This window comes from Plectropomus leopardus, chromosome 5 (genome assembly GCF_026936395.1).
Source record: "Plectropomus leopardus strain MGB_pleo_1.0 chromosome 5, ASM2693639v1, whole genome shotgun sequence".
Classification (NCBI taxonomy): domain Eukaryota; kingdom Metazoa; phylum Chordata; class Actinopteri; order Perciformes; family Serranidae; genus Plectropomus; species Plectropomus leopardus.
The window spans coordinates 29,424,206-29,451,341 of NC_142180.1; the positions used below are offsets into that span (position 1 = coordinate 29,424,206).

The 27,136-nt window shown below is 41.3% G+C and overlaps 1 protein-coding gene across 3 annotated transcripts in view; it reads left to right on the forward strand.

Annotated features, from left to right (window-relative positions):
- The window catches only part of ncanb (neurocan b), a 245,880-nt gene that overhangs the window by 142,330 nt on the left and 76,414 nt on the right, over positions 1-27,136 (forward strand). For all 3 annotated transcript variants that reach the window (XM_042483584.2, XM_088077889.1, XM_088077890.1), the window contains one exon: positions 20,122-20,238. In XM_042483584.2, coding sequence (XP_042339518.2) covers positions 20,122-20,238 — 117 coding nt within the window. The remainder of the gene's footprint in view (positions 1-20,121; positions 20,239-27,136) is intronic.

The window sequence follows — 27,136 nt, forward strand, 5'->3', positions numbered from 1 at the left end:
TGCAGACACGCATGTGTGGCTTCTTTAATGATATTCTACACTGGATTTTCCTAAAAAATGTTGTGCAGTATTCTCTCTAAATCATGACCCACTAGAAGTGTGTGATGGTGTATTTATATGCAGAGACTCTACCCACCATTGTCCTCTTATTCTGCTGTGTTCAAGATGTCCTGGGCACAGTGTGGAGATGACTTTGTGACCTTATGAAAAGGTAGCAACTAGTTGCATGCATCTGCAAAATCGCAGACACAGCGCTGCAAAAACGCAAATATAGTGGGGTGAAACGCCAGTAAGTGGTCGGCTTTTATTTTTACTTTCACGATCGATACTGTTTACGAACAGCAACCGACTATCCCTGCATAGTGTACATTCACCCGTGGCTGTCTAGACGTTAAGATAGTAAATAAGGCTAGAAGCTAAGCAAACATGGGAATGGCAAATCAACACCTCTGATGCTAAGATTGTTTTGAAAATTAAAGCTAACAAATCCTTTATAATGTTGACTAAGCACAGAGAGAATAGCAGTGGATGAGGAGGAGTGAAGATTAAGGAGAGCATGGAGATTAAAATTTAAAAAATGGAGGCGGGAGAGAGACAGAAGTCCTTACAAAGTCCAGATGTGCGTCATGAGGTTGTACATCATGCTGAATCTGCCATGTCTAATTTGTTCTCAGCAGTTTTTAGCATTCAAGAAGTGCTGTCTACATGTGTGCGTAAGAACAGCCGCTCATAAAACTCTCCATAGACTAAGTCAAATACGCTGCGCCTGGAAAAGGTCATTGAACATCACAGCAGTATGAAAGGCAAATATTTGCTGTTTTGCAAAGTGCTGTTGGTTTTTAAACTGTTAAAGTAAAACACACAGGGACTAAATAATTCAGTGAGGAATTTTCTGTGCAGCTGGCGAAAAGCTAAAGCAAAAATATCAGTGTACACTGCCATTTTTTGGGGAATAGAAATTGCTGATTTATACATGTAAAAGTCAATGAAACAAACGGCAATGTTTGTAAAGCTAATGCACCATCAAAATTTTGTTTTTAATATTCTGCAGTAAGCCTGAAAAAACACAGAAAAGCTGTCTTAAACAGGCATTTTTACGGCATCATAAAAATGCTTTATTATCTTTGCTGCCACAACAAAACCTGGTGATTATTCAGCCTCTAGGAGCCCCAACACAGGCTGCTATATTTTATTTTCTAGATTGTATGACCCAGAGCTCCCATTATGGCAGATGAATGACTAAATCTCTTGACTGTTACTGGTGGCAGATCCGCAGCAGAACTGCAAAACAAGTTTTGTTGTTGTTTTTATGAATATTTTCGCACATCACAGCCCTCTAAAGATCAGTCGGGTGGCAGACCAAAGTGCTGTGTTAACTTCAGTAACACTAACTATGGATGCGAAGCTCCAATTTTCCTTGTGCACAACATATGCTTTTTAATCATGTATTTGTTTTGGCGGTGCAGCGCCTTCTGCTCAGATATGCACAAAGCATTGTATCCAGAGAATTTGCGGCCTTTCTCTAATGTTCAACTTTCCGTAACTTTGCATTTTTAGATTGGAAGTTAACAATAATCGGTGCTATTCCCGCACCAGTCAAACATGGGGTGCATTTATTCCAACTGGCTTTTAGGGAGGATACAGTCAAACCAAGTGGCTTAATGAGGGATAAAACTTCAAAGTGAAACATTCAGCCACACAGCAGATGAAACCATCAACTGCTTGTTGGAGCATTCAGGCATTCAGACATCGTCATCGCTTCTGATTTTATTGTAGTCATTTTCATTTAGCCGCCTCTGTAAACCAGATAAGAGAAGACCTCTGCCGAGCCATATGTCACCCCATTAAAAACACAGACAGGGATTTACTGAGAAGGGTTGTTTTTTTCCCCTCTTCTTCCACGATGAATCCCTATCTGAGTTTTTATTGTCAGGCACAGCCTTAGGGCCCCTGAGGGTGTGTAGAGTTTCATAAAGTGCTGAACAACATCACCTCTGTGCGCCACCAATTGGGAAATGATGGGAGAGATGGATGGAGACAGAGAGTGTGGCAGGGTGCTGTCAGAAGGAATATAATCCTGTGTGTGGAGCCAATGTGTGGCTGTGCGCTCACCTGGTCGTGGTTAACCGTCACAATGAAGCATTCAGGTGCTATCAGATTAGACGTCCAGAATCTGTCTCCTGTTACTGAAAGAATAATTCATCTTTCTATCTGTATTTAGCTGGTCTGCCCTTGTAGAGGGCAAAGAATGGAGACAAACTAGCAGTACACAGCCGTGTTGTTTTTCAGATCAGTTTCTCTCTGCGCCAACACGCTGCTTTTATTACCTCTAAACGAGAAGGATCTGGATATAGATTTATTATGATGTGAAACTGCTCAGCAGACACAGTGGAAATGGGGCTTCTATTACGCCTGTAGCACACCCAACAAGATTTGAATAGCAGCGTCCCTGAGATGCTACTCTCCCTGCTTTCATTCTCCATTTGCAGTCAGACTCAGCCAGTCACACATGCAGGCGCACGCCGTCAAAAAATGGAGCCGCCTGTCATCAAGGTTAACAGTGAAATGTGTGATTTCAAATTGAGGTATTTTCTAGCTACAGAGGAATGGCAGCGGAGACGATGAGTGCACCCAGCTGGGGTTTTTTTTTTGAGCTGCCAGATTGCCTGACTGACTTCTCTCGCTCTTGCCGGCACTGAAGGCAGAGCGGAGCAGCGGCAGGGGTGTTTGGCTCCTAGCATCAGTCACAACGCATCACGCAGGAGCCGGCCCACAGCGGGTCGAGGGGCCTTCTCATGTGGGGCATGTCAGACACACCCACAGATCTGTCCCAGCAGGAAGGATTTCTAGACGGGGTAAACAAATGAAGCATCTCAAAGAGAGGACGGTTTCTTAAGTGGAGGGGTGGTGGATGTGAGGGTTTAAATTACAGAAACTATAAAGAAAACGGATATGTTTGCAAGTTACAGTTGGTGGCTTGGGGGAATTTTTGGGAAGCAAGCTTCTTTTCAGACTTTCTGCCGGCAGGGGCACCGTGAGGTCAGGTCATGTAAAGTAGTTCGTCTTTGTTGAGTTTTAAACAGGTCTCCAGGCAAAGTCTCCTGCCCAGAGCTGCTAATAGTGCTGCTCTGCTGTCAGAGCAACTTTTTGATGGTAACCACAGTGGAATATGAAAATGCAGGCAAGGGAGTGCGAGATCCCCAGTCTGTTAGTGAGTGTGTGTCCTGCTTTTTCTTTCTTACCTAGGGGTCTCTGTAATTGCATATTTGCAACAAACTGCACAACATGCTCTGTTATGTGTGCAAGGTCAGTCAAGGTGTGTCCAGGCATACTTGGACAGCCTGTTTTCACTCCCAACTCGTCAAATACTGCCACTTTGTCAATAATGCCAATGTCAGATATCAATGCAACGAGATACCTTTTGCAGTGGTATGATACGCACCGTGTGGCAGCAGATTTTGACAGGCAACAACACAACTCGTCAAATAGCAACACATATGACACTCAAGGTATCCTTCTGCATCTGCCCCTCATGTTCTGGCATGCAGCCGCCACTGTGATGTCAACACAAGCACGTGGTGGGGTGATGCTGCACGAGGTTATGTTGCACGTGGCAACCAATGCCCAGACATCAAAAAACACACATGCTGGCTTGGATGGTTAAGATTAGGAGAGGGAGGCACATAGTGAAGAAAAACCCCAATCACATTCAGATGGGAAGCAATGAAAGTCAGACGTTTGTTGGACTCATCCACTGCGCCTCCCACTTGCTCTATAAGGCAAGGAGGCACATTAGCTTACACTGCGACTGGTTCTGTCCAGCGGCATATCATGTGGACGCACTGTCAAAGCAACAGTATTTGACAGGTTTGGAATGAGAAGAGGCTGATGCCAGCGCTTTATCAGTGGATGTCTGCGTCAGAAACCGACACACAAAGTCAACCTTCGTGTCAGTCGTAGGTGGGCAGGAGGTGGAGTTATGAATCCTAGGATAGCGAAGATAAGGCCTGCCAAACTCTGCGTAACTCCTCTGATCGGCTTACCCTGACATTCTTAACCTAACCCAAACCAGTCCCACTCCTCTTGCCCAACCATAACCAATCCAACCAACGAAGGCAACCAGTTTTAGTCAGTCATATGGTCATTCCTACGCTATCCTGGATGCGTCAAAAAAAACTCTGGGCTTTCACCCGGGAGCCCGCTGTTTGTTTCCTAAGTGAATCTGAAAGTCAGTGGAGCTATTTTAATAAAAACGTAGTGTGCCAGTATGTGGCATGCCATAGAAATGACATATATCACATAATATACATCATCATTGATACAAGTAACTGCTTTGCTCATTTTAGGGCAAGCTATGGTCAGTCAGTCATTTTCTGTAACCGCTTGTCCTCGTAAGGGTCGCGGGGGGGCTGGAGCCAATCCCAGCTGTCACCGGGCGGAAGGCGGGGTACACCCTGGACAGTTCGCCAGACTATCGCAGGGCTGACACATAGACGAACAACCATACACACTCACAACTGCACCTAAGGGCAATTTAGAGTCATCAATTAACCTGAGCTGCATGTCTTTGGACCGTGGGAGGAAGCCGGAGACCCCGGAGAGAACCCACGCGGACACGGGGAGAACATGCAAACTCCACACAGAAGGGCCCCCGCCCGGACCGAACCCCGTTCCAACTGGGATTCGAACCAGGGACCCTCTTGCTGTGAGGCAACAGTGCTAACCACAAAGCCACCGTGCCGCCCCGCAAGCTATGGTGTTTTTTCTAAATATAACTACGTGCTCTTGTTGCCTAAACTTAAACCTAACAAAAACTTTACATTTCCTGTGAAAACAGAGGAGCATTTTTGAAAAGATGCAACACATACAAGAAGTGTAAAATGACCTGTCATCAGGGAACATCCAAAACTGCCACAGAAAGGTAGCTAGCGTGTCACATTGTGACATGTAGGTCCACTGACAAGCTGGCAGTATTGAACAAGCTGAGATCACAGTGGTTTGGGAGAAGTTGAATATAAATGCGTGTGGTTTGGCGATTTATCTTCATCATCTCAGCCAGTTTCATTCTTGGGCTCATCCTTTTTAAGCAGTGGTGCCGATCACACTGGGACATGATGAAAGTGACTCACCACTCAAATGGAGAGAAGAGAAGAGTGCAAATCAGCTTTTCCAATTAGGGAAATTGTATTTTCTGTAAGCTACAGACTCACAAAACACAAAAACACAGGACCATGCATGTGTTGCCAAAGGTGGATAATGCATGTTTTTGAGTTGTAGTTATATTTGTGGAGGTATTTAATGTCTGGCTGATTATTTTTCCATGATGCTTTGCTTTATTCTGCAACACAATGATCTACACTAACTATTCTGTGCAGGTACTGCTTGATTCCTGAATCATCCCTCTGAGATTTAACCAAAGCAATCACACAGTCAGAGTGGTACAGTAATTGCAGTTTATTGCCATTAAAAATTGCATTTTAAAAATCAGGGGATACTTTTTGCTTTGTGCTCAGTGTGCTTTTCCCTCTAGTCATTATAATAATACTAATGAATGTGATTCTGGGTACCTTTTATGTAACCCAAGGACACTTTAAACACAGAAAACAAGCAAAACTGTGTTAATGAAAAATCTTGGCTGAAAAGGTCTTAATGTAAAACAGAGATGAACTCTTGCATTGCAGATTGAGGTCATTTGTGTGGTTGTATCACAGCAACCTGTTGTTGTTTGTGCTTTTTTCAAGGTAACAAAAGTGGATCTTTGTGCAGTTTGACATGGCTCTTCTCAAGCTGCAGATACACAGATGCAGACTGTCCTGCTGCATTCAGGTTTTAGGGAGATAGCAGATAACAGAAAGAATTACTCATAACGCAGCCTGTTTTAACCACAATCAAGCTGTAATCACTTTACAGTTGTATTTTTGATGTTGAACTAAATTTATGAAGTTGTTGGACAGTATTGAATCAAAGTGTTTATGTCTGTTATTCAGGATCATAGGCTGTTTCATGGTACCACGTTATCAAGTAAGTAACGTACAGACCCAGGGTTAGCCACAATACAAGCATCACTGCTTAATTTGCAGGTAGCTCGTATCTGTTGCACCTCACCGCCCACTCTTTTCACCATACTTGCTGTGCAGGGCGCAAAAATACTAAACCTGAGGGCAAAATGCATTTCAAGGTCAAAACCAACCCAAATGCCAGAATAAATGTTGGCTTTGTCCTGGTTGGATTATGAGACAATTGGCTCCTGGGCACAGATATGCAAACAGCCCCACCTGCTCTCTTACACTGGAGCAAGGCACAGACTTTGTGGTGGTTTTGCCTCTTTTTGTTGCTGTTTTGCCTCTCTTTGCAGCCGTTATTTGTGGTTTTGAGTCTCTTTAAGATAATTGTGTGTCTTTTTTAGTCATTTTGAGGAACATTTTGCAGATGAAAGCCAGGGGGGGCTGGGTCTTTGCCTGGCAGGCCTGTTCAGAAATCCATTCATGGGCAACATAGTTTTCTGCAAACCTCAAATGTTTAGCACTTGTATGTTATTATGAAGTTGAGACATTAAAACTTTCCATTTTTTTTCCAAGTCTCAACAACTCTTCAGTTAACTTGTGGTTGATTATAGGCAGTAAAAAGAATTGGTTAAGGTAGAAAAAGATTATGTTTTGGCTCAAAATACCCAGTTCTGGTGCCACAATCGTTGCTGGAAATGACAAGTGTTGCTACAAAGTAACTGGCCTTGTTTGTTGGACAGTGGTCTGCCTATAAGTCTCACACCCTCCACCATTTGCGCCACCTCCCAGTGGCAAAGTCAGCTCATTAATAAGAACTTAGTCACAGAACTGATCAGACAAATGGTGATATGATTCCTATGAAATGTTCAAATGTAACACAGCTGTGTTTTGCAGAAATGTACAATCCCAACATTTGTCTCTGTGCTTCTTCCACTGCTTTTTGCACCACGATGAAAAGCTCAAGTACACATCCACATGACGTATTGTTGTTGAGACAGGAACTCAGCCTTCTTTTGTGTATACATCCCTCATTTAATTTGAAGGCATACTAATCAAGCATACATGCATGTTCAGTGCACTGTGGCATACCTCTGTATGTAACAATATGTGTTCTTTTCAGTAATCATGTTAGCCACATTATGAATAATTCATGATCCATCACTGCCAGTAACTATTGCTCCCTTCTCTCCATCTTGTGTGCATATAGAATATTATTGGATAATTTAAAAAAGAGGAAATGTGGTTGATTCAATATTCTCATTTCATAAAGCCCTGAAAATGAGAGCAAAGACACATTGAAGAGAAGAGGGAAAAAAATATCCAAGGTGGATGGAATGTGTTTGTGATGATAAGCCAGGATGGATTATTTTCTTGCCACTCTGACAGCCCAGATAATGCAATTTATTTAGGACGAATGGAGACGCCACAAGTGCCGCTCTTGTAACAATAGACCCTCAATTTCTTCGTCAGTCTCGCCGTGCAGGCCCGCCGAATCAGGCTATATTGAATTGCTGGCGTGTTGCTCCTCCCCGGTCCTCTCCTCTCCTGATTCAGTGTGACGCTCAGTTCAGGAGGTGCTCACTAAGAGCGCATCGGCTGCTTTCTGCTGTCTCAGGCTTCTGGCACTGTAGCTAATTGCAAGTGTCATGCTTTTTCATAGTTTGTGTGTGTATGTGCATGCTTGTCTGTGTGTGTATGTGTTTGCTTGTGCAGAGAGGAGGAAAACATTTAATGCAGTTGAAAAGAGGTGAAGCTGAAACCAGAAAGGACTCTGTATCCAAATAGAATCTGAAACTGCCTCTGTGAATTGTGTTTTTTGTATGTGGAAGTATATTCTAACTTAAAGTATTAATAGACTGCAGAGGTGGGACCAAGCCAAAGTTTTGCAAGTCCCAAGGAAGTCTCAAGTTTTTGCAATCAAATTCAAATTTTAAGTTTGAGGTCAAGACACGCAAGTCCAGATTCCTAAACTTTGAGCTTGATGTTCTTAACAAGTCATAATGCGCTGTGCGACAAACAACAGAGGAATGTAAAAAAATACAAAAATCAATAATGCTTTCGAATTTGTTTTGTTTTTAAAAAAAGTTGTTGCGTCTCTTTAACTTTCATTCTGCAAAACTAAAGTTCATCAAATGGCCAGTTAAGGATGGCTCCACTTTAAAATTACCAACTTTACAGCAGAAATGAACAAGTTTACTGCCTCAAACAAAAAACAATTTAAGTCTCTGTAACTAGGGTATGTATGACAACTGTACGGGGGTTGTAATTTTTTTTTAAACTCATCCATTTATATTTTTATTAAGCCTAAAGACAGTTAAAATCTTTTTCCCTTGCATAGCCATAGTCCTCTTTTTTGCTGCATAAACCTGTGGGGTTGGTTTATACCTACAGATATGACTGTAAACTGATAATGGCACCCTTTAAATAAATAATTACTTGGAACAGTTGAATATATTGGCAATGTAATCTTAGTCATTTGAGTAATCCAGTGTTGATTGCAGCTTTCAGCATGCTCAGTAATTATTAATGCTGTACTGTAATGGCTTACATGAAATGTTTACAGATTGCAGCCGAGATCCAGTGTTGTTTTCAGCCCTTTCACCCCAGACATACACTCTCACACACGTACACAAAGGTGCGTATGTGTGGCCAGACGCAGGGCACCGCATGTGGTCAGACAGACAGAAATAGCTGCTCCCTCCCCTGCAGCGCTCATCAATCCTAGTTTGTCAGAGGCTGCTCTACCCAGGCTCGGTACAGTAATCACATCGCTACACCTGCTCTATTCACAACCTTCCCTCCAATATGTGAACGAGCTCCCAAAGGATGCAAGGTAGTGTCTGCAGCCTTTCAAGTGGTCAAGCTGGGTTCAAGCCCAGATTCGGCAAGTATCTAAGTTGTCAGTTGTCCTTGAGCGCTGACTTCCTGCCAACAGGGGAACGCTCAGCAGCAGAACGGGTGCTCAGATCTCCCTGTGGTGGGAGATCAATAGAGTGCACATTATTATTCTTTACAGCCGCCGACTTTATATCATATGTGACCCCTTGGATTAATAGTGAAGTCGTTTTATGGTCTTTACACCCGACACACCCAGATTGATTTTATCACTGCATATACTGTACAGCCCTTTTACAATGTGTGCTTTTTGGTTAAACATAATAAAATCTTGAGCTTGAGCCCTAAAAAATAGACTTAGTCATAATTCTCAGTGTCAGTAATGTAGGACCAAAATCCTTCTACCAAAATCTTACTGTGACTGTTGTTACAATCATCATTCACAAACCAGCCAATCAGGACATGAATTGATGCAGAAAACTCTCGCTTTAGCATGTTGCTATTGCTAAAAAATAGAAACCCACAAAATGTTAAAAAGAAATACAACTGTACACCTCTTGAATTCAAGTTTTGCATGGAAAACAGCAAAAAAAAACCAGGTTATCAGCCATAGACCACATTGCTATTTTATACGTTGTTGCCCGTATGGGCCCAGAATTTCACAATCAGTGCATCCCTAGTGCTGCTGGTTTTGAGTGACAGTTGGTGCAGTGGGTTAAAAGGAAGAGGTGGAAGCTTGGGAGTCGAGGCGCGCTGACCCTCCCCGTTGTGTGCATGACCTCATGGACTGTACGGCTGAGGAGTTTGCTGTAATACCCCTCGCCGCAGACTGTCAGCCTCTGCACACATTAGAACTGTCGGACTCTGCAGACTGACATCATCAGCACAAACCACAACAGCTCCACCAACACGTAAATGCAACCTCTATCTCTTTCTCCGTCTCTTCTTCTCTCCTCTGCCACCTCCTTGCCCTCCCTCTCCGCCCTCATGTAGCTCACCTCTGTAAATCAATCACTTTGAAGTAATCTGAGACCGGACTGGGGTCTGCATCTTTGTGCTAGAGAGAGGTGTTATCTATACTTCAGCAGAAATGGGTTTCATATTTCCCCCGGTGTGTATTCAGCTTGCCGTGGCAGTAATTGTAGCTCATCTGCAGTGAGTGACTGCCTGTCTGGGGACACGTTGATACATGGATCATATTCTTACCTGTGAGTCTGTCCGCCTCCGTCCATCCTGTCAAGGGAGAGATGGAAACTTGGAGTCACTTGAGTCATACAGACGACTTAGAGAACAGTGACTGTCATTGCAGTGGAGACGTTGCTAAAAAAGAAGTCAAACAAGTAAAGGAAAATGTGCACCTGGGTTTGGGTGCACTGGTAGCCGAATGGTTAAGAAGTATTCCACATAACCCTAACATCCTTGGCTTGATATCGCCATTTGTTGCATATCATATCGCTCTCACTCTCCCCTCATATTCTGTTTGTCTCTATACTATCAGCTATCGTATGAGGTTTAATATTCCAAAAACTAATCATAAAATACAACAGATTAGTTCCTTTAGACAAAGAGAGGGTTTTTTTTCACCCAAGCTTTCTGTCATTGTAGTTTATGTAACAACTATGTGATTCAACTTTGACCTGTTGTACTTGCTGTAGTTTTGAACACACAGTGTAATAAATGATTCAGCGGTTGCTATAATCGATCTTGGACTATACTGAAGTAATATCTCTGTGTTTTCAGATTTCAGCAGGTACATAAATGATACATGTGAGATACTATGAGCTAGTGCAGCGCCTGGTCAAAGTGTGGCTGGTCAGAATGCTTGGCCTTCAGTTTTTCTGCTTACAGCTCTCTCGAGAACCGCTTATCAAAACAACTTCAAACTCAAGAGAGCTGCGATGACTAATTGATTAGTTCTCAACTATTAAATTCATTGCCAACTAATGTAATAATCGATCAGTTTGAGTGATTTCTTAAATAGGGTTCCCACGGTCATAAAAGTCCTTGAAAAGTTTAGAAATAGAAAAACTGTTTTATAGGCCTGGAAATACTTTGGAATTAACAGAGTATTTTTTCAAATAGTTTTAATTATATATTATTTCAGCTGTTGTTTTTCAGCTGTCAAATATGTACTTAAAAATCCTAAAACATGTCTAACCTTGCATAAAACATGTTCCATTTGTTATTAAATATAATTTAAAGTGCAAGCAATGTGCTGATCCACAAATGCCCAGGAAGTGCGTGTTTAACTATGTAAGGTTTTCTAACAACAAATATAATACATGACTCAAAAAAAGGTCCCACAAAAAAGCAGGTCCCAGACGCACTGGACGGAGGTTCTGCACTTTTGATGTTTTGGTGCAGAGAGAAATAGTGGCTCGCTGTGGCAATCGCTGATACCTAAAATGTTTAAGTTTTCTACTATGTAACATTTCCAGGCTCTTTTTCTTCATGTGCTGTTGAATATACTGTCGTGAAATACGTAGAGAGAGCTGTACATGCTGTTTGGCAGTGTGACATTTAATAGGGGTCCCCTTTCAATCCGCTTCACAGAGTGGACATAACACACTGCTAGTAAATATGTCCTGTAGATCTGAAGAGCTTGCACTCGACGCTGCACCTCCTGGGTCCTGAGCAGTGCACCTGCCATGATTTGCATGTATGCGTGCATCATTTGGTTGGATCATCTCACACAAAAATGTTATATCTTCAATGAAGTCACAGCTTGGCTATAAGTAAGTAATAGCAATAGCATTCTGAAAGTAACATGGCTAACGTGATGTTTGAGTTTGCTACAGTGTCACATCTCTGGGCTGTCTCTCTTCATCTGGTCTTGAATGAAATGTAGCAAGCAACAGGGAGCGAGCTGTACCCAGCATGCCATGTGACGTTGTAACACTTAGGTCCACTCTTAATACACTACACAGCGTGCACCTCTGGCGGAAGTGTCCCACAGATCTGAAGAGCTCGCACTCAACACTACACTTCTGTGGGTCATCAGTAATGCACCTGCCAAGTATGAGGTGGATCAAATGAACGGCTGTCGAGGAAATTGAAGGACAGACGGACAAAAAGACAGACAGAGACTGCTTCCATTTTGCTTATCTGCCAAAAATTCTTCATTTAGGCTGGCTCTAAATGTGCTGTTGAAACCGTCCGAGATGCAATTCAGCATTGACAGAGCCACTTACACTGATGCATTATGCATGCCTTTTTTTGCTCTGTATCATCACTAAACGCATAAAACACATGTTCACTGTAGCCATCATGCCACTGACAATATGAATATTTCACAGTACATCACAGTGATGATGACAACGACTGCATTTAAGCCCATACTTTGCAGTTTAGCGCAGCGGCCCATATGGCTCTAACTGCTCTGTGCGCCTCAGTACCTTTTAGGGATGTACTGTTGCATTAAATTTTAACGGGGCAGCTCTTGCTGGGCCCAGGTGATGGCTTATCACGCTCATAGAGGGGGAACACTTGAACAGGCCAAGGCATGATCTCTGTCTCAGCAAAGCTATTACAAGGTTCAGTGAGTCCAAGCACAGCAACGCGGCGGGCGATAAGCAGGTGTATATACAGTAAATGTAAGTGCGTGTGTGTGCAGTTTTGCTCTGAGTGTGGGTTTGTGTCGCACGTTTATTCCTGCAGAGTTCAGTGTTTCTGTCAGCACAACCTTTTCTGCAGGATTCCATTATGTCGAATTTGCTAACCACTCAGCTTCGGACTTCATGGGATGCAAGACATTTCCCTTATCGCAGTCCCCCTTTGTGGTCCGTTCTAAATCCAGGGTGTGTGTGTGTGTGTGTGTGTGTGTGTGTGATGACATCGGGGGGTAGCTTCCCAAATGTGCTACAAGGCTAAGATAATCTCCCTCCCGAGAGGCTTAGGGAAAACTTAAAATGACCCAATGGAGCAGTAAAATGTCACACAGGAGAACATATTTTAAGAAATTCTGCAGAGGATTGAAGAGATGTAGCAGAATCTGTTTAACGTCGGGGAAGAAGACTTCACATTTTGTGTTTTATTAGTAAGACTGCAAAGCTCAGACCCGAAAGATGACCTCATGCAAGGATATATGTACTCTATATACTCTTTAAGATAGAATACAGAAAACATGTACGATGTATTTAAACATCAAAAAAGTCAACTTCTAAAGATTTAAGTCTGTATTTAGTGCGAAACATGGAGTTGGTAGCTAAGACAATCAATACTGAGCTTTGGACACTTCTTGAATACAACCTGGTGTAAATACAATATCATATTGTCTGCCTAAGAGAGTTCAAGACTTGCCAAGAAAGGGAGGTCACACTAAATACTTTCAATTTTAGTCTGTTTACATTTTATTTTGAAATGTATGCCTTTTTAATCTTTTGAAACCTGGATTGTCACCAATTTTTTGTGCTGCGTTAGGATGCTTTTTACAAGCATTTAAACCTTTGAAAAATCAGCAGCAACTTGGCATGAAAGGTTAGGCAAATTACAGATTTTTTTTTAAAAAGTGACAAGAAAATGACCTTGGCTAAAAAAGAGAGATAGAGAAGGAAAATGATCAGACTTGCTTTAGACTTTTATGTTTTCTTTTTTTAAATTTCAGGTAATTTTCTTGTAACTTTGTACTTCTTTTTTTGCTAATTTTTGGGTCATTTCTTGTTAAATTGCTCATTGCCTTCTTTCCATGTTTTTTAAAGAAAAGTCAATTTGCTCAGGATTTAAAGAGTTAGCGAGACTATTTTATACATATTTTCTGGTTGTATTTTAGAAAAGAGACTACTGAAAAATCCATATGTATTATCATTTTAATATTACTAAAATAACAGAGTTTAATAATATGCTTTCTTTCTTTATGTCTGCATATCTGCATGTCTATTTCATAAATTTTAGCACTACACAGACACTTTTTCTTTTCTTTTTCTCAGACTTCAGCGTCCTCTCTTTCTCCTTTCCTCTCTGTCTTTTGCACAGAAAAAGAAAGACACACAGTAGGAATAGAAGACGCGACCTATTTTAAGACCAGTGTGTAATTAATCATAAGCAAGCAGCAAGCATTAAGAGAGGAGGAAATGTATGATAGCTCCCTCTGTGACTCTCTGTCCCTCCCTAGCTGACATTTTTTCTCAACTTGTGCTTCTCTACACTAAATTTTAATTTGTATCCTTCCCTCTTTTCCCAAGACCAGGGTCTCTCTCTCCTTCCTCCTTCCCTCTCACCCTCCCATGCCGCTTTTAATCTGTTTTTCACTCACATATTAATTTTCTTAGTTTCACATCTTTGCACACACATACACACAAACGGCTAAATGTCATCCAGCACCCCAGTGTTAATGTTTAAACACCAAACCAATCACATTTCATTTAAGTTACCTTTTACATGTCAAGATTCCATGTGTGTTCATGCATTCATGCAGAACAGTTATTTGGACCAAGCTGTTCCCGGAGTCACATAATCCTTAAGTGCTGCTTCATTTCTGCATACTGTACATGTGATGTCAGCAGTCAGGCTGCAGGCTACTGTTTGTGGACAGATGGTAAAGAACACAGTCTCATTTGTGTGTAATAAGTCGTTACTAATTGTCTGCAGATTGGATCAATGTCCTATTCTGTTGCAGCTCAGCTCTCCTTCTGCATTACCACAGCCATCATTTATCAGTGCTGGTGGATAGTAGCTGAGGAAAAGTCCGTTTCATCTCATCATTAAGGCAATTTCGCTGGAATTGGTCAAATTATGTCAATAAATGGTTTCTTTTGAGGAGAAAATGGACCAATAGTAATAGCCTTATAGCGGTGTGAAGGCATTCAATGCATGCATGCCAGAGCACATGAAAAAGCACATTTGTTATGCTCTAATTTTTGCTATCAGTTGGTGATGGCATCCACTTAAATCCTAAGGAGCTTATTGATGATTTCTTAAGATATGTCGCTCATTTTTCACGATGGCAATGTGCAGTTTTAGCAACACAAGCCCCTCTATGGTGTGATTGACTGGAGAATGGTCATGAGAAGTTTGGCCTTACAGCTACTGAAGGCTTCCTCACTAAGGCGACTTGATGACCTGGCCCTCGGCTGTCAGTTACACTGCGTGCATCACTGCCTGTTCCACTGCAGCAGATACATGTCCGCCCGGGCTGCGACTCAAAGTGGAGAGACTTTTTGTGAAGCTGAGATTTAATACCACAACAGTATGCAGAGATACTCGCATATCAGAGTTATCTTTGGCAGTACAAGTGTGACTCAGGCAGATTAATGCATAAAGGGGGTTGAAAAGCACACTGGGAAGTTTTGAGATGTTGCCAACTTCAGTATAAGGATTTAAAAACTCTTGCCTCTGATCTTTACCTCTGCATATCTGACATTTGGTTTTGATGTGACCAGACTGAACTTTGGTGTTTATTTTGGGGTAATTTGTTATTAGGGTACATAATTCGTTGACACCTGTGGCTTTTAACATTTAGCAGGTGCCTTGCACAGGACCTGGAAGGCAGAAAAATGGAAAACTTGATTTTCAAAGTGCACTGTGTCACTGTAGTGCATGCAGAAGGATCGTGTTTGACTTGCCACCATTTGGCCAGTGTTATGCCCCTCTCATTATACTTCTTGACTGTCCTCCTCCACCAAATGAGGGGGAGTGACAGCACATTATTCATCGACACGCACCGTCCACAGTGCAGTGACACAGAGCTGGCTGAAAATCGGTAAAGTTTATCTATAAGTGCTAATTACATGTAGGTATTAGTGGACTAATATCTTGATTTTATCATCATTCACTGCTGTTTTTTAATAATATATTTATTGCTTAAGTAGTTGAGCATCATGATTAAAATTAACACAATCTTGTTGTTTTTAGCCAATTACCAATTTTCACATTCATGGTCCTTAGAAGATGCATTCTATGACTTTGGTGATCCCAAAACCTTTTCTCTAAAAACACTAGCTGGTCTTTTTCTTTTTTTTGCTTATTGCATAAAATATCTCAACATCTACATAATGGATCAACAAAATGTTGTACAGACTTTTATGTACCCCAGAGGGCAAATCCTAAAGACTGTTGTGATTTCCTGATTCTTCTTTTAGCTCCACCATTGAGTCGACTTTTGAGGCTTTAATTTAAACGTCTCCTCATTTTTAACAAGCTTGTTTTAGAATTTAATCTTAAATCTCTAACAATTGTACATAATCAATATCGAGGCTATTTCTGATTTAGAGCCAACGATTATGTTACTCTGCTAAACAAAGCTAGTTACCTTTTAGTTTAACAAATTTAACTTTCTCTACATCATGTTTGACTTCAGATTTAGCTGATGTCCAATTTATAGTATGATATATTGTACCTTCTGCTTGTAGACACACAACACACACACACACACACACACACACACACACACACACACACACACACACGTACACATTGAAACTCCATACAATGTCACCTGAAGGTGGCATTTTATGGAGTTTATGTCACAAAGACATTGAATTTCACAGTGGATTAGAAAAACTGGCCACCTGGAATTGAAGGTACGGTGAGCGTTTTTGTAGAAAAGTGAAACCACCTTGAAAAGCTTATTTTCCAAAATTGTAGCATTCGATATTTTTGATTTGTCACCCACAGTGCGCGTAGGCCAAGTTTGAGTCAAAATAGCTTTTCATAATACATAACCTAATTTACCTGCTGCAGACAGCAACAGTGAAAGTAGATTCAGGTTCATGCTGATAATCTCCCACTTTAAGCTATTTTCCCTCATGAAAACACACTGATATTGGTGACATGCTTTTCCCCGTCTCTGCTTGATGCAACGACAGAAAGGAGTGGAAAGTTAAGCTGTGAATATGTGGTAACAGCAATCCAATAATTTGAGCATGCAGTCATAGTCAGCAATGAGAAGCAACAATAGAGGACACACTGGGTATTTTCTGTGTTGTTGGGAGCAGGTTAATATCTTGATTTATCATAATTTATAGCGTTGGATAATAAATCGGTCAATCACTTTATTTGACACATGAAATTATATAAAATTCAGTTTTAATGAAATGTGTGAATCCTACAGTTTGGGCATCAAATGACTGTAATAGTGAGTATATGGACGGGCAGTCTGATGCAGTGTCTTCATTAGGATCCTTGTGGCCTGAGGGAAGAAGCTCTACGTGAGCCTCTCAGTGCCGGCCTGGTGTAACCGTACCTTCCTCCCGACCTCAGCAGGGAGCATAGGCTGCTATCCACGTGGTTGGAATCTTTAATGTCTCTCCTGGCCTTATTCTTGTAGCACTTGGGGTAAAAATCCTTTAGGCAGCAGCACACAGAGTATGGTCAGCCAAACGAACCACTCTTTGCAGGGCCTTACAGTCCTGTTTGATGCTGCTACTTGGAAACAGGAGCTAATGAAGTTATAAGCTACTCTTCTTTGGAAGCTGTAACGTCAGAGAGGGGGTCCAGGGCATGAGGGGAGTAACACAAAAATGAACCCAGGAAATGAAAGAATCAAAGCGAAGTGTGTATAAAGTATATGAACCAAAAATTAATATTTTAATATCTATAAAACAAGGTTTAAGGAATCAACTATTTACCATAAAAAGAAGAAAGCGTAACTAATTTAATGACACAACAAATGGTTTTGTGAAGAAAAGAATATTATACAAAGTAACTAACAAGAAACCTGTAATACATACTGGAGCGAGACTTACCGAAACCCATACATCACAACCCAAGTTTGGACTACAATTACAATGCACAGCCTAGAAGCTGCCAACTGTCCCACCGGTACTGCTCATCTCTTTGGGTCTTCTAACTGGTGACTCTTAACGGTCCTTAATCTGCAAGTAAGCATCCATAGGGAGGGGGAGGGTGGACCTATGGAGAGACACTAGCTTCTTTTCAGAATTAGACTCAGAAATACAATAATATTGATTGATTTATTGATTACACAGAGATCTCAAAAAAGGTTTGCAGCAAAGTCCCTGCTTTATACCTCCCCTGCACTTTTACACAGAGCCAAAGGACGACGGCAACATGCCGCTCCAGTGTGTGATTATACACTGCAACGCGGCATCCCACAATCAAAAGAGGCATGACAGGCATGGTGTTTAAAAAACAAGTGTCCCCCTGTATTGTGACATATAATATATCCGTCGGCAGCAAACATGTCAGTCACAATCATTTACCTTCTCTGTTATATGGCGGCTGATCTCGTCCTCTGCTCGGAGGTTAAAGAGCTCCCAGAGCTCATTATTTTTCACTTGAAGATTGCTAAACCTGTCCTTAGGAGAAATTAGGAGCAAAAGAATAAATCAGCAGGAGTTTTTTTTTTTTTTTGTGTGCTTATAGGTTTCTCAGAGATTTCTCAACTCTGAGAACAGATACAATACAGAGTTGAGACTTGTTCAAGTTTTCTTTTGGATCTTACTGTTATCTGAAGAGCTGATTATTGCAGACAAATAAAGATTACTGCAGAGAGAGAGAAAAAGAACATTTTGAGATCTTAAATTAGGATCAGGCTGAAACAAGAGGAAGGCTGTTTTTCAGGAGCTGAATTTAAGTATGAGAAAATGATAAACATCTCTTATTGATGTTAAATTGAGCTCAGTTATGTCTGGGAGAAATAGGCTGGACTAAAAGGAGATTGTATTTAGAATTTCCCTTTCCTCTGGATGCTAACATAGTTTTAGTGGTACTGCTTGTACCATTGCTGCTTCCTGACACTGATCATTTATCATTGATTTACTACAAGAATATATATCTCATAATATATATCTCATGATGTATTTCTGCTGTTGGATGGTTGCAGTGTGAGACATTATTGACTCTGTGCTGACTCACTCAAACTCAAACTAAAGGTCTCAGTGTGTTACATGTACACTGGTATTATCCACCGATGGAAGGACGGATGGTTCGATAATGACTCACACAGCCCCTTTCATTCACCTATTTTCTTTATTTCCTCTCCTCCATTACCTGACTTTTTTTTGACATAACCAGGCACACACATTGACCATATCCTGTGTGTTTTCATTTTTTTATGTTCCATGTCATTCACTGCTCAGCACTTTTTTTTACCATCTCCATGAGTACATCATTAACCTTTAAGCAATGTATGTTTTCAAATCACGTACAGTGTTGTTTTTTTTCTCTCTGCTGTTGATTTAAGAAACGAGCCTGTCTCTAATGGTTTTTCCCATTCAGCGAATCACTTTTATGTATTTTCAAAGGCAGCCTTTCCATCATCTCCTTTGCCCCGTGTATTAACAGCAGCCTCTCTGCAGCGGGGGAAGTCTATCACCCCGTTTCACCGGAAATTGAACACACACTCACGTTACTGTATATCTCACCGACATGCAATGAGTCAGGGTCTGAAAAACATCAAAAAATCACACACATATGCCTGCCCACATATGCATAAACACACTGACACATACAAATAACAGTTTTCCCAGACTTTCAGGGGAGCTGCATTATGTGTTCTGCACAGCATCTCTCTGCTCATACATCATTATGTGAGTCTGGCTGTTATAATGGAGAAGATGCAGTGTATTAGATGGCCTGACAGATTGTGTCAGGGGCTGCAGTCCTATCAGGATTGGATAATAAAAAGACACTTAGTCTCACCAGTTCCCCACAGTCCTTCTTTGCACACAGAATAAAAAAATCCTGACGCCCGCTCTGCGCTTTAACCGTCCTTGTCAAATTCTTCTCCTCCCTGCGTCCCATCCTAAAATATAAGAGCAATAATTACGACCTAATCTCCTCAATCTCCGTCATTCACCCACCAAAATGTTTCCCATGAAGCAGCATGGAATTATAGCCCCGCAACGTAAAATGTGTTTATTACCTCCTCTGCAACGCAATAATGTGCCATAAAAATAGGTGCCCGCGCCAGTATGCATGACCGGGCGATGATCAGCTAATTTATGAGGACCTTGGCTCATCAGTAGGACCTGGGATGAGAGACAGGAGAACGATAGGAGGGGGTCGACTCAGCACACTGTCCTTCGCCAGGCGAGCATCAGTCATGATAAACAGGGGCACGACAGACACAACAACAGCCAATCCGTCACCTTGCAGAAAGTCACAGAGATCGGGTCGAGTCTACGTATCGTCTGCCCACTCGACTCTTTCTCTGTCTGTGTCAGAGAGGAGCGAGAGGATGGGCTCAGCCAGGATAATTACAGTAGCATTATGCTGGCTCACTGCCTGTCATAGTTTGTCAACATTCGAGGCACTTTCATAATGCTCTTTCTCTGTAGAAAATGAATTATAAATCCACATCTGTCTCTGTCTGTCTTTACAGTGGAGAACAACCCATGCCAGACCAACCCCTGTCTCCACGGAGGGAGCTGCCTGCAGGAAGGTGATGGCTATAGCTGCTACTGTCCTCAGGGCTTCTCTGGAGAGAGCTGCGAGATCGGTGAGTCACTGCCCGGTCGGGGCTGAGCGGGGAGACCTCAGAGGTCAGCAGCTGCAGGCAGATGCTGTGTCACTGTGGCATACGGGAAAGAGAGACAGGCATATGTTGGCATAACATTTACCAGATGTACTCCACTGTGCAGGGAGTACAGGAGGAAAACACAGATGAGTTTCCCAAAGTGGGGTTTGTTTCCATACAGGATTCACTAAATGCACTCGAAGGAAGGGGGGGGCTGTCCTGTCAGGTCCGGTAGTTTTGGATCAGGATCCCTGAGTGAAAGTGAACAGGGAATATCCATATTCTGCAGGTCAGCCAGTTGTGACAGAGGTTTGCTAAATGTGCTACAGGCACTCAGATGTGTGTGTATAATCGTGTGTTTTTTTAGCTTGTACTTGGCAGCTCATCTCTCCTCTCAGCTGTGTGGTGGGAGAATGTGGCTGTCAGAAAATGATTGTATTTGTGTGTGTGTGTGTAACAGAGAGAGAGAGGGAGAGAAAGAGACATGCATGGACATATGAGCCACAGAGGAGCCCTGATCAGGATCAGTGAGGGATGGAGCAGCTGATTAAAGTGTTGAGGGAAAACAGGGAAATAAAGACAAGAAGAAATAGATGTGGCTTTGGCAGAAAATATCAAAGCAGACTCGTAGACGTTCAGCAACACGAACCTCATTCAGTTAGAGTGAACTGTAACACATCACAGTTGGTCCAAAGTTTAAGTCGATGGCGTTCAGTCTGGCACATTGATTCTGGGTCCGGGCCAAAGGACCCTGGGTTGAACCGTAGTAAATATTAGATTGAATTCAGGGGCTGCACTCTTTTTGTGGTGTAATGTCGGCAATTAAAACTCTAGTCTTACATTTATGGCTTTCAAGGCTTTTCTTGCTTCTTGCCTTTTCTCCAAAGCTTGTTTTGAGCACTGAGCTCCACTTGCTGTGTCTATTAAGGCCTTGGAGTAAATCAAAGGCCAGTCCTGATTTTATGATCAAATAGTTTATTTGAGTAAAAGTACTGTGAAGCTTAAGTTAAAAGAGTCATCAGACAGATGTTAGGGATACACTGATTTATCTGCTGAACATTGGTATCGGCCATTAATCGCCTTGTTGACTATCATTGGTATCTATCAGCAAATAATATAGCATTCACTGATGGCTGTGTCTGATATTTTTCTGTTGGGTTTTTTTTTTTTCGTTTTTTTGTGCCAATGAGAAAGCAGGGCTAAAGGCCAAAAACTTATATTAGTGAGCAGGTATAAGAAAAATACAATGACTGTTTTGCATATGGGCTCTGAGATCTCAATGCTGTGTGACGAGATGACGAGTACCCATCGGCCAGGAAAATAGTAAATGTGTTTGTTACGAACAGACCTTTCTTGGAACAAAAGGACCCAGTAAACTCACTATCTGCACATCCTATTGTTTTCATTGATACGGCTATGTTGTGAAAATCTGTGTTGAAAGGGCCAAAGGAGAGCTAATTAATATTAGCTGTAGGCAGCTGGTGGCCGCAACTACAGCTGACAGTGGTTGCATTGAGTTACGTTATGATGCGTTCAAGTTCGATTCAATAAAAATCTGTATTAAATGATGGTAAATCATAACACTCTCATGCGTTCCAATGTAATCTTATTAAAGTTTTTTGATGTAAAAGCTTGAATGAATACAGTTGTTTGAAAAAGAAATGTGTTGATGTTTCCCAGCTATTTACGTTAGAGAGGGAATTATGAGATATTATATAGGGTAAAAAGGCTGCAACAAAATATCAGCATCGGCTATCGGCCACATTATTGTTATTTTTAACATCAGTATCAGCCCAGAATTTCACAATCATTGCATCCATAACAGACACACCATCAGAATTTATTTTTCTGGACTTCCTGAATTAGAAACAAGCGCCAAGCACCTTAAACCTCCTGCTAGTCCGACTTCTCCAACTCTGCATGTTCAATATTCATGCATACAAATACAATAGCTAAGGTTTAAAGGGTCGTGACTTATGGAAAAAGGTCATAGATCAGAGGTCAGAGGTTATGTAAGGCATATTGTCTTGGGTCTGATTATCAATAACCTTTAGTTCTTATACCCAGAAGTACATATTATGCAGCGTTTAGGTGTGCCTGTGCATAAACACCATTGGAAATCAATCAACAATCTTGCGTTGGATCAATAATTTGTGACAAATGCATGTTAACTGCCTGAATTAAACACACATGCAGTTTGTAATGATATGCTGCAGTCAATTTGATTTGTTATTAAATGAGACAAAACTTAATGTTTTTTTATTTGTAGAAACAATTCAAATAAATTATGACATCTTAGCCTAAATGTCAGGAGGAAAACACATTCATTAAATATTTCCTTTTTTACTGATTACTTCTGCGTGTCTGTCCTTCGGCTTTCTTCTCCCAGGAGTGTTTAATTGCCTTTCCTAGTGTTACCAAAGTGTTGTGATGTTGATTATGTTGCCAAACAGCTGCATATCTGATGTTTTTGATATTAATTACGGCCAAAGGCAAAAAGGTTAATTGCCTATTACAGCAAATGCTTGACCACAATTTTACCAACTTAACACATTGCTGTTGTGGAGGAATTAGGCTGTAAGGGAAGTGGGCTTTAATTTTTGTGTTGCAGTTCACATCCGCAGCTTGTGTCCTTCAGTTCATCATTCATGGTTAACCAACTCACTGAAGGTCGTTCGCTCTCTCTTTTGGTTTCAAACCAGTTTAGATACATCCACCACAGCCCCATTATAGCCTATTGAGAAACATATAAACCAATATCTCCTGCTCTGCTTCTGCTCTCGACCTGAAATGATTATTTAGGCAAAATGAGGCACCGCAGCTGCAACGCACCTTAGAGGCTGTCTCTAGGACTTGGCTTGTAGCTGCAATTATTTGGGAAGAAGCGTTTTTGAGAGCTGCATTATTGATGGCCTGTGTTTCCACTGTGGGTCTGTAGTTAATATTTATGAGTTTAGGGGAGAGAGAGGAGCCACGGACATCTCAGTGGTAGCACTCCAGCTCCACTAGATCCTCATCTTTAGAAAGTCCTTCACTTTATCTAAATTCCCGACTTAATCTAAATTGATTCAGAGCTCTCAGTAAAGACACGCAGACTATAATATGTAGCACGCTTATTAAACATCTAAGTGTTAGGTTATTGTTTTCGATTGATCAGCGGGACTGTTTGGCTAAGTCTGCATCCTGCAGCAGTATAAGTGATTAATGAGCCACAACACAGCCTGTCAGTTTGATGGCCATGTGTTGAGATACAATAATGAATTATATTCTCCTTCCCCACAGCTGGAATGAACATTTGTTCACAGATATGAGAGAATAAAATATGGCCCAAAACAGAGATGTAAACAAAGTGCACCTCTGCTCTGGAGGTTTCTACTCTTCCTCTGATTATGTCGAGATAAAATAGCAGAATATTTCAGGCCTAACGTCTGCAATGCTTCTTGTGGTTTACGCAAAAAAGCAGGTGAGCAGTGATGTGTCTTTCTGTCTTGCTGCTCTGGCAACATTAGGTGGGTTTCCCACATATATTTGTGCAAAACTTAACTGATATTTTTGAAATGTTGACGAAACGCAATTGCAAGATGACTGCGTTTACATTGAGTGATGTTATTCGACCTCTACTCTGCCGTGATGGTGATGGATGTTCAAAACATTAGCAGGCTTATTTCTTTTGCAGCCATCACACTAGCTTTCATTATTTCCAATCAGATGCTACTTGTTGTGTTAAGCAAGCAATAATGGAAGGCAAGCCCCCTATATGTTGGAGTAGTTACGTATGTAGGATTTCTGGGAGGTGATAATCCTCAATTTCACAGTGGAATTGTGGATTCAAAATGTCTGGATGATCCGGTCAACTTTTGAAGAGTTACGCAATGAATAACAGCTCTTGAAGCACCTGCTGATCTTGGTCTCCTCTTCCGTCGACACATACCACACCATGTTCTTTAGAACGTCACGTGACTCTTTGTTATACATCATGTCAGCTGTAAAAGCAATGAAAGTCTTTCCATTGCCGTTTTGCAAAATATGGCTTTTCAAATTGCCTGAAATACCACCTCATGCAAGTGTAAACACTTTTTTTTCGAAATGAACCTGTTTCCTTCAGGCGTATTTTATATTCACAATTTCAACAGTGGGAAAAAAAGCACATCTGCACACTCAAATCTGTGTAAAAATCATGTCTCAGTCAGAGACCTTCGTCAAGGCAAGCTTTTTATTTTCTGGTCCCTGACCGAAAGCTTGTGAAAGCTTGATTTTTGCACGCATTTGAACCGGCAGATGTGCTTTTTTCACTGTTGATAACAATTCAACTCCAGCACCTTAGTCTAAATCTAAATACCAGGTCAGTGGTGTTTTTTCCGGATTTAAAATTAACAATTGCAACCAGCCTACTGTCTCCAGCAGTGCGCAGACCTCGTTTGTGCCTTGCTATTTTTGTCTTGTACTTGAGCATTTTTCCTCTTCTGCTACTTTCAACATCATCGTTGATGTTACTGCACAGTTTGGGTATGTCATGTAATTCCTGTGTGGGTGTCCAGAGCCAGTAACAAAGATTGGAGATAAATCAAGACGGTGACATAGTCAAAAGTATCACTGATAACATTTTCGTACGGTCAGCAAAAATAATTTTAGCTTGGTTTATTTATTTATTTGAGCACAATAATATAAATGAAGCTGATATGGACCCTTGACAGTATTGTTCTCTAAAGTTCTTTATACCCACTCATTTCCCTTAGTAACCTTATATAACGAGGTTAAAAAGTACATTTCAGTTTGTTGAGATTTAAGAGCCCAGAAATAGATTGATGAGGTCGCTAGCATTGAGTGAGTTGTTTTAAAGGTTCATCTGCGTCCTTGTTTTACATTTATATTGTGTCCGTTTTGTTTTCCTCTGCAGATCTCGAAGATGAAATCTCATTCTTGTTGACAGCAGCAGCTATTTCTGTTTAGTTCAAATGTGGTTTGTTGTAGAGGAAACGCATTAACCTGTCTCAGTCTATTGCTGAAGACGGGTCAGCAAATCACTGTAATTCTAAGTGGGGCAGGAGTTAGGGAAATCATTTCTGCTCGACTGCTGTTTGTTCTTCAGAAAGACCTCAATCAGCCCATCAGTCAGCCAGGAGAAAGGAAGAGAGCAGGCAGGTAAATCATTTCAAGCAGCTGCGAGCATTTTGTATGCATCTGGATTAACCGACAAATAGAGTCAAAAAAGCTACGTTTTCTACGCGGCTTTTCACGACAGAATCACAATCTCTTGCTGCTGAAGTGTGATTTTTGGATTTTGAATACAGAATGTCTTGAGGGGGTCAAAACGGTAAATGATCCTCTTAAAAGGAGGAAATTACTCTGATCGCACTATTCCCTCATCCTGTCTTTCGACCCCTGTCCCTCTTCCTCTCCATCCATCTTTCTTATGGCCCTGTGTGGATTCCCCTCCTCCATTTTCTCCATCGTTTGCATGTTAAATTACAGGACATAACTGTACCTGAGCAGCACACTCACTCATCTTTCTCAGCCTTTATCAGCCATTTCTGCTTTATACCTCCTCATCTCCTCAAGCAAATCAGTCAGAAACAACTACTGGAGTGCAGGTGGAGAAACACACCTACACTGAAAAAACTGCAGCAGCATTCAGTCAGATTCACAGGTGTTTTTGAAGAGCTCCCAGGTCAATTTCAGCAAAATAAATTGAATAGCAACATCCTCTATCAGTGCACACAGCAATGTCCTCGAGTTGGTTTTCTGCTCGACAGGAGGCACACCTGATGCATTTTTTCATTATTATTATTGCACCTCCCAAAACTCTCCGCCCTCATTTCCAATCATGGTGATTAGATCTGAGTTTTCTCTCCCACTTCCTCCCTCACTCTCTCCCCGTACATTTTTATCAAATGTGACTTTTCCTTTCCTTACATTTATTCCTCTGACTCTGTCTTCCACTCTTTTACACTGTAAAACCTGACAAGTTCACAAAATAAATTAAATACAGATAAATTTCAAGTAAACTTAGCATTTAGATATGAAGTAGGGCTCTCTGCATTAAGGCGTTAATCATGATGCAATCAAGGTCCATAATTAAAATCGCATTAATTGCCGGCCGACATTACTGTCTTTAAGAGGGTGAACTAGACTACTTTAAGAGGTTCAAGAGTGATGATACTGGCATCTTATAAAACTAGAAGACCTGAGGAATAGCATGTCAAGCTAGCTTCTGAGTAAAGGGGCAGAACAATGCGCCAAAGATAGTCTAAATTTTGGCGATGGAAAAATGTCACTGTCATTTCACAGGGCTCCATTGACCTCTGACCTCGAGATATCTGAGTGAAAATGGGTTCTGTGGGTACCCGTGAGTCTCCCCTTTACAGACATACCCACTTCATGCTACTCCGGAGGATTTTTTTGCTGTCATTTGATTCTTAATCAAGACAATCTGGTGAGAATTTCTTCACCGTGTCATAATGGAAAATGAACAATCAAAAATCATGACAGTTAACTGTAGAAGTTCTGCAATTCATTGTGATTAAAATAATTCATCATTTGACAGCCCTAACATAAAGTAAACATAAATTAAGCTTGATACTTGCATTTAGTTTCCTTCTTCAAGGCAATCGATTTCTAAGATTATTTAAAGAAAAATCAACTTGTCACATTTTATAGTGTATCCACCCTTCTTCTCACTCTCTCTTTTATCAATCCTCCATTATTCCTTTATTGTAATTTTCTTTTGTTTCCCTTTTATGATTTTTACTCAAATTTCTTTCCTGTTCTGTCCATCTTCCTGCCCTCCTCTCCTCCCTCTCTCTAACTCCTCCAGCACATTTCTCTTTGGCAAGATCTACAGTATTGAAATTGTTCCACAGTGCAGAGATTGAGGTGAAAA